Here is an 8,546-nt window from a genome sequence, read left to right on the forward strand (position 1 = left end):
GGTTGTCGTTCTGATATAGTTTATTTTTTATATGATTATATAAGTTAATACTGGGTTTGAGTTACTTACCTATTTTCGGTTGTCTTCGGCCATAGTTTCTTGAGATATTTTATCTGTTTTAGTTTCACAAGTTTATTTTTCTGATTAAATTTATTTTTTAAGTTAATTACATGTCTAATTAAGCTATTATATGGCCTTGGTCAGGTCACTATATATATATCATCTGAAAATTTATTTATTAATGGAAAATGATATTTTTGTTGTCATTCCATTTTTATATGGACTAATTGTTGGACTAATTGTTATTCATTTTGTTCGCATACAACGCGTGTGCATGAACAAATGGTATCAATAAGCTAAGAGTTGCCTAAAGGACAACTATTGCATTTTTTATTTTTTCAGTAGTTTTGTCGCCCAAATTAATATTCTCTCAGTCTCTCTGTGGATATAATTTATCATGTTTTTGCACATGTTTTTGTGGGTTGATGATTTGAGCCAGGCTCACGTAATTGGGCCTGGAGGGGCAGTGGCGAGAAAATTCATGGGGCGAAGCCCAACATTACAAAGAAATTACACCAAATCCAAATCCAAATACGGAGGCCCGGTTTTCTTCTCATCCCCTTCATTTCCCCTCCTCTTGCAGGCTAACACCAAATGGACAATGGAGAAGAGCGCATTCGACGTTGATCGCACGCCAAATATCCGTAATCTCACCAGCAATCCCTGCATCAGTATGGAATTCACCGTATAACTTCCATTTTTCTCGAATTAATCCTCAAAAATTATCTCAGGCAGACCCTTCCCTTTTGTTCTGGTGCGCATTTTCAGCTGCTTGCTAGCTCAATTTCTCCTAATTTTGCATTAAGGACTTCTGAAGATTCATTTATTTTCCTGCAGGAGAATTAGAGGGTGCTGAGGCGTTGCTTAGATCCGATCTTGGGATTTGGCTTTAAGTGTAGGTGTTAGATTGGTGATTTTGAACGTAAAAAGCGGGGAAATGGGAATAGCTTTCACGCGGCTGTTTTCTTCGCTTTTCGGAAACAAGGAGGCTCGGATCCTAGTTCTGGGGCTCGATAATGCTGGAAAAACAACGATTCTGTGTATGTATTTACTTTGCCCGGCCTCGTTTCAGTGATCTCTTCTTGTGTGATGATTTTATTTTGTTTTATTTTTTCGTATTGTTTCATTTTTCAGATCGGCTTCAGATGGGTGAAGTAGTCTCCACTATTCCAAGTACGGATTTACTGCTTCCATTCTTTAAAAAAAATATTTCTTGTGTAATTAGGATAATGACATGGCATTTTAGTTGTATTGTGAGCTTCCTGTTGTAGCAGTGCAATTGCCTTTCCTGGATGAAACATTTAGATGATATATTTGGATCATCCCTTTAACTGACTTTGCTACTTTTGCGGGCTGTCTGGAATCTAGTTTTTTTTTCTTTGTCAATTTTGAAGTTGATTGAGAGATGTACGAGCTCAAGGTGGGCAACAATGTTTTCTAACGCTGATAACTGACAAGTCATTTTGTTATTGCAGCAATTGGGTTCAATGTGGAAACGGTGCAATATAACAACATAAAGTTTCAAGTCTGGGATTTAGGTAAGTTGCTTTACACTTGATTGATGATAATTCTACCTTTTCTTGCATATGGATTTCAATTTATTTGAATTGAATTTGTAGAAGTTTGGTCAACTAGAGATCCTCATTCTTCTGAAATGGTGTTTTTGAGTTGTGGCATGTATGACAAATTAAAAACTAACACTTAATCCTTTATTTAAGCTAAAATCAAGCAGATTTAAGGGCTTCCGAGTTAACGTCATCAGTGAAATTAGAGGTTAATGAATGTCATAAGGAGGCTGAATCTTGGTAACTAGAATCCTGACAGACTGTTGCTTCATAGTCATTCTTTTTATTTTCGGAAGATTAACAGATTGTCAGCACATCTATACTATTGACCTTTGATCTCATGGTGAAGCTTACTACCCAATTTATGCTCTTGACTCTTCATTTGATTGGTTGAAATACATGAAATAACCCTCCTTCCCCGATCAATCTTTCCTTTCTTATTTTGCTATTTCATAGTATTTTTCGCTAATCTACAACTTATAAGTAGCTCAACATTTCTTTTTTTACGTTCAAATCTTTGCTTTTTGAATAAGCTATATTTGTATCGTCGATTTATATGAGAATAATATTTTCATTTCTGTTGTTTCATGCACGTTTGATTGTGCCTCTATCACAAGTTGCTATAGTTTGTGAAAATCAAAGAAATGTATGCGAATTACGAGAGTTTTCTCTTTGCAGTTGTTTATTTATGATGGCTCTGGAGGACCTTGTGATTATTTCTCAAATCTTAATTACTCGATTAATTAATACCAATGTTGTTAGATCACGATCCTAGGTAGGGTCATCTTTACGCAATGGTGGATTAGATTCTGTGATTGAAATAAAAATTCATTAATAGTCCTATATTGTAAAATTTAACTTTATGTGAGTCGATTGTAAGCTGGTATGCCATGAACATAATATAATTATTCACTACCTTATTTTCTATGTTATAATCCGTACTATGATGGCATTCATGTGATATGATAAACTTCTTATATTGTAGGCTCACAAGCTGATGCTAAAATTAATTTCATTTTGTTGTCTTTTTGTTTGTTGTATAACAAAGGACTATTTTCCCAACTTTTTTTGGTTTGGTAGAATCATTTGATTCTATACCTTTCTTATGGACATTTTATCTATTTCATTAGGACTCAAGGCCACTCTCATGATTAGTCTTGTTGCTTTAGATGTAAGCTTGGGGAGGCTGAAGAAAGGTTTTGAAAAATTTAGGCTTTTTGGAGACTGTGAGAGATACTGTAGGATTCCTAGCTGGGAATGGAGCAACTTATTCAGTTTTAATGGGTGCTACAAAATGATAGTTTGCATGCAGCAGTGGGATATAATAAATTAAGAAGACAATGCAAGAATACTGAAAGGTATTAACGTAAATTGAAAAATCAAATTATGATTCACGGACATCTTAACATATAAGTGTAAGATGCTTGGTTATTTGGTTTGAGGGTATTACCCACCCCGTCATTCCAACTGATAAAAACATTAATTTCTTGGTTTCATTTCTCTCTTAACCATTTGCTTGCTTGAAATTGCTGTAGCAACAAAATGGTTGGGTCGGTATTGGGATGTTTTGGTGGGAAAAGGATTAAAGATAATCATAGTTTTTCCCCTTTGTCATATGAGTGTGGATCAGGATCATAGATTACCTGCTGTTGCTAGTTGGGATGCAGATATGTTTAAATATCTACCATCCAATCTACTATTTTTCAGGAAGTATGTGGGTGATCCTTATCGCTCCTTTTGGCTTATTCTATCGGACTTGATCATTATTTATCTGCTACATACAATCCTTATATTGCTTGTTGCTTTATGGATGTCAGTATTTGGTCGGCTTTAACATTCTTGTAACTGGTGTTGTATTTTTGTGGAATTTAATGAAGTTGGCGCAGTTCAATTTTCTTGCATGGTGTGCCTTAGGGAATAACTCAAATTTTCTCCTTTGGTTTTGCAGTTTGGTACAAATATATGAATGTTTCCTGATTGCTAACCGTTACCGTATTAAGTTTTCATTTTGGTTAATTCCATTGTTTATTTGGTCATATTACTCTCAGAACAAGGTGTTTATTTGGTCATATTACTCTCAGAACAAGGTGAAAAAGCTTTTGTTCCCACTCTGTAGTAGGGAAAACGGAATAGTCATCAGCTAAACATTCACTTGATTTTTTAATAGTTTGTATCAAGAAATTGATATTTTACTTGTCGCTTATAGTTTCACTAACTCTTTACAACTTCGTTAATTGAGCTCATTCTGATGTTTGAATTTAACATAGATGTGTTTTTCCTTTCCTGTTTGCAGGTGGACAGACTAGTATTAGGTAATTCTGACCACCCTGAAGCTGTAGAGCTTATTTGCCTGATGTAGGCGTTGTGAACGTTTCTTGTGCAATTCACAAGCTATTGATTTTCATATGGCTGTTTCCTTTTTGATCTTTATCTTTATTTTATTTTCAAACAGTTTTTGATCTGCTTTAGTGTCTGAGATAATGAAGGCATGCCTTAGGCATTATGTCCCCATTTGGAGGAAATAAAGAAATAATTCTGACAATTGATTAAACGGAATTCGCCATCTTCTCTAAAGGTTTACTGAGAACAGCATTGCATTCTTATCGTAATGATACACCATGAAGAAGATAAATCTGTCTAATGGAATTTATAATGTTCTTGACTTCTATGTGAAGCCTTAGTTGGGTTTTATGTTGAGTGTATTTAAGAAAAATGGACAATTCATTGGGGCTTAAATGTGATATTCCAATAGGAGACCTTTTTGCTGTTCATTAGCAGCTTCAGTGCTCTAGCTCCAAGACGAGCACCCCTCCATCCTCTCAATGGCAATATCTGTGGGGATTCATTTTGAATATACTCAATTTCCTTTATCATAGCTCAAACAATGTGTTGAACTTAGTGTATTCATCATATATCATACATAATGAACTTACCGATATAAATCAAACTACTGTTGACTACTCACAGTTGCGCTTTGGAGTTGAACTTCACTATCTTTAAAAAATTCCAGTGGTATTTTTGTTATTTCTGAGATTGCACTCAAATATCTGTAGATTGTTGATATGATAAATTATTAAATGATATCTAGTTATTGTGCGTTGGTATAATGGTTGAAAAAATTAGAGAGAAAAGTGTCATCCAGTATGGTAAATCTATGCTATATATAAAGTTAGAGCACTTTAGTTGGTCTCTTGGTATGCTCAACCTTAATTTTTTTCACAAAAAAACCCTCAAAACTATCAAATTGCAAAAAATGACATTCTATTAAAATCAAGTACATTTTTAAAATAAATATTATATTCTATGCACAACACATATGCACAACACATAATCTTTGTATATTATGTTACACACGCAATGCGTGTGGGTTGTTGCTAATTCTAATTATGTTTTGATAGGTCATTTGAAAGGGAAAGTAATTTGTTTAATTGAAATTTTGAAAATAAACTTGACTGAAATTACATCTTTCAAATATTATTGGTCAAACAGGTGTTCTGCTTTGCAGTATAGCCAAGTGCACCCCTATATTTCTTTGTTGGTCATTTTATTTTCTCAATACATGGCAATAGCTGTTCGTTACTTTACGCTGTATTTCCATGACTTAGAGTCTGTACAAAGTTTCATCTGTGCTTCAAGAGATCATTGAGATCTTTCCACACTGTGAAAGAGATAAAAATTGTGTGAACATTCGTTCCACTGATGACTATGTTGAACTCATGGGATAACTGTAGCTTCCATTATACACGGAGAATTGATTGCATCTTGATGATCTTCTGGCATGAGTTTCTATTGTTAGACTTTGGGTACTTCTCCATCAAGCACAGGATAAAATAAAAACAGAATTATTGTCATCCCCCTAGATTTTGTTTTGAACTTATTTTTTCTGTGTGTTAAAGCAAACTGGTCTTTGAAAAATCTTATTCCTCTTTTAAGTGCAAGTTCCTATTGTAGTCCAATTATATGGTGACAAGTGTTCGAGGAGTTCTTTTGCATCTCCCAAGATTATGGGCCACTTGAAGTCATGGCGCTTATGATAATCATGTCGTGCTTGCTTTTCATAGCTGAAACCTGGTCATGGTTCATTAATTTATTTTGTTTCCCAGGCCTTATTGGAGGTGCTACTTTCCCAATACTCAAGCCATCATATATGTTGTTGATTCAAGTGATACTGATAGACTGGTGGTTGCAAAAGAGGAATTTCATGCGACATTGGAGGTGCTCTTGCTTTTGTTCATCTATTAATATATATAAAGGGAGAGTCCTCGATAAGAAACTGTCATTTGGTGAAGCCAAATTTTAATTCCAGAATTTCCCTTTTGACAACAGAGTTTAATTTTCTATAATTCTCATTTATTTATTTTTAAATGTAAATCACCAAAACAATGTGGTCAACTCATTTTCTCCCATTCAACTCCCCATGAAAGCACGATCCATACAATTGAAAATAGGTCATCCAATTGCCCTTTTATAAATTATTTGTGCACACGCATTACGTGTGCGTGGTTGCTAGTCTTTATTATTGCCCATGTTGGAAATGTTCAATTTTTGTATCAAGTGTATGTTTTGTGCTTTAGATATAGCAGATTGGACAACCATTCTCTGGCAATTTAGATTATGGATTAATTGAAGCACATTTACCTTATTTTTAGTGCATTTTCAGATATGATTGGTAGGTACTAGGCAGTGGTAAATTACGATGAGAAAAGGTAGACCATACAGAAGTTGTTCCACACATCTCCTATTGCTTTGTTGTAGTGACCTTGGGGTCTGCATGAATTGATTTGGCTGTTAATTTCAGCACTGCAAAAACTTGTCCATTCTGAGACAAATAACCGTCCTGTTTACAAGTTGTAGTTGACTGTGAGATGTAAGGTGTTAAATGAATAGTGGGAAAAAGAATTTTGTGCGACATCGGTCATCTTTTGCGTTGGGAAAGCTGTAGTGGATTTCTACTTCCTCCCAGGAATCAACTTGGGTTGGTGGAGAGAATAAGAAAATTTCCAGTTCCCATGTTAAATACAAGGACATCCTGTCTTGATCGCAGGAGTCAGAAAGAGAAAAGTTGCTGTTTGTATTTGCTCTCATATGATTCTTGTCAAGAAGTTGCCAAGCCGTTCTTATTTACCCAAAATATGTTCTAAATATCATGTTAAACAAGCTTTGGATATGCTCTGATCTGTGATCCCCTATTCTACTATTAACCTGTAATATTATGGCTTCCTGTCAGGAGGAAGAGCTGAAAGGTGCTGTTGTCCTTGTGTTTGCAAACAAACAGGTTTGCTTAATTGAGCAGAAGCATTTGTGCTTTATAGTTTGAATCTACTTTGTGCTTGATGCATCACGTAAATATGCCCACAGTTGCACTCGAGTTTGATGCAAAGAAACTAAAAAAAAACATTTACCTTTAACAGGATCTACCCGGGGCACTTGATGATGCTTCCATAACTGAGGCTTTAGAGTTGCACAAAATAAAGAATCGTCAATGGGCTATTTTTAAAACATCTGCAATAAAAGGAGAGGGCCTCTTTGAGGGCTTGGACTGGTAAACTCAATTCACCGCCTTGGTACCTGATGTTTCCCAATTTCTTTTTCTTAGCCAAGTGAAGTAGCTTTTAGCGGTTGTCCATGACAATACTGTCATCCTTTCAAATTTTTACTTAGACATGCATTCATTAGGTTCGTCACTCAAATGGTTCACCAGCTATTACAAGTCTAAGAAGAAATTGTGAAACTATACGTTAGAGGGTCTCCTACGGAATAAATTAGTTCTCAGAGTTCAGTAGCTCGTATCTTAACAGCAACGCTTTTGTTAAGAGTTAAAAGGCCAGTATGTGGAAAGGCGACATTGAGTCATTGTCCATAATACTCATGAAGGTTCTCATTATAGGTCAGGTAATGGTGCATGCACCTAACATTGATAAACCGGCGAAATTCTTCAGAGTGAGTCTGCAAGAGCTTCAGCGTTTCTGGGATAGGCGATATTGCAATTTCCACATCAAAGTGAAGTGATCACCGTGATAGACAAGTCCAACTTTATATTCCCTAAAAGACAATTATTTTTCTTTAGGATCATTAGCTCTGTATTTTCAATTTTGATGTAACAATGTTACAGTATCAGCTTTGCCGTCTTTTACAAGTATTTTACTATTTTTGTTCTCTCGTCTTACTTCTTCTATTTCCAATTGAACAGGTTGAGTAACACGCTCAAGGCTGGAGGTGGATAATTTGGACTATAAACAGCGTAGTTGGTTGTGGCATGGCTGACATTGATCTGGAAAATATCCGGTTGTTACGGTATATGATTTTTACTGAAATTCCATTACTAGGTTGTCTGTCTTCTGTTATGTTTTGTGGAATATATAGAGTCGATATTTGGATGTTAAGTTTGGAGTTTCACCGGAAATAACAAACTTATAACTCATCTTTCCCATTTAAAATTGTTTCTTGAGATGTTTCTGGTTACTTCCCCAGTTATTCTGAGAATAAGTTATGTTTTGCTTATTAACCAAGACCACATGGTTCGCTTTCTGTTTGCATACTGTCCATATACAATACGGGGAATTTTGTTATATGAAATTTTATGTGAAGCTAGGAATACCATCTTGGCAATGATACGGCTAGTAAGGAAATTATCGTCATGGATTGTTAAGTTGGTGTGTATACATAGTTTTGATAGGGTGAGTGTCAACGGTAACAATTTATGATACAGATGGTAAGGAAAACATCATCATGGATTGTCAAGTTGGTGTGTGTATATACGGTTATGATACAATGAGTGCGCACTTGTGACAATTTTATGAGCATCAACTGACGTGACTTTGTGTTTGTGAATGCTGATATTTGATGAAATCAGATTTTGAAATAGCGTGACCAAAAAAAGTTTAGAAAGTCTATATATATTTTAAAAAAATAAAAATAATA

General features: G+C 35.1%; 1 protein-coding gene across 1 annotated transcript; it reads left to right on the forward strand.

Annotated features, from left to right (window-relative positions):
* Window positions 1–601: 601 nt before the first annotated feature.
* Window positions 602–8,130, forward strand: LOC140886432 (ADP-ribosylation factor 1). The gene is made up of 9 exons (XM_073293008.1): window positions 602–814; window positions 898–1,100; window positions 1,195–1,233; window positions 1,536–1,598; window positions 3,919–3,937; window positions 5,729–5,840; window positions 6,853–6,900; window positions 7,037–7,167; window positions 7,816–8,130. Exons 2-9 carry the CDS (start codon window positions 998–1,000, stop codon window positions 7,847–7,849), a joined length of 549 nt encoding a protein of 182 aa, XP_073149109.1. The 5' UTR covers window positions 602–814; window positions 898–997; the 3' UTR covers window positions 7,850–8,130.
* The last annotated feature ends 416 nt before the right edge of the window (window positions 8,131–8,546 follow it).

Source organism: Henckelia pumila, chromosome 3, assembly GCF_033568475.1.
Source record: "Henckelia pumila isolate YLH828 chromosome 3, ASM3356847v2, whole genome shotgun sequence".
Lineage (NCBI taxonomy): Eukaryota > Viridiplantae > Streptophyta > Magnoliopsida > Lamiales > Gesneriaceae > Henckelia > Henckelia pumila.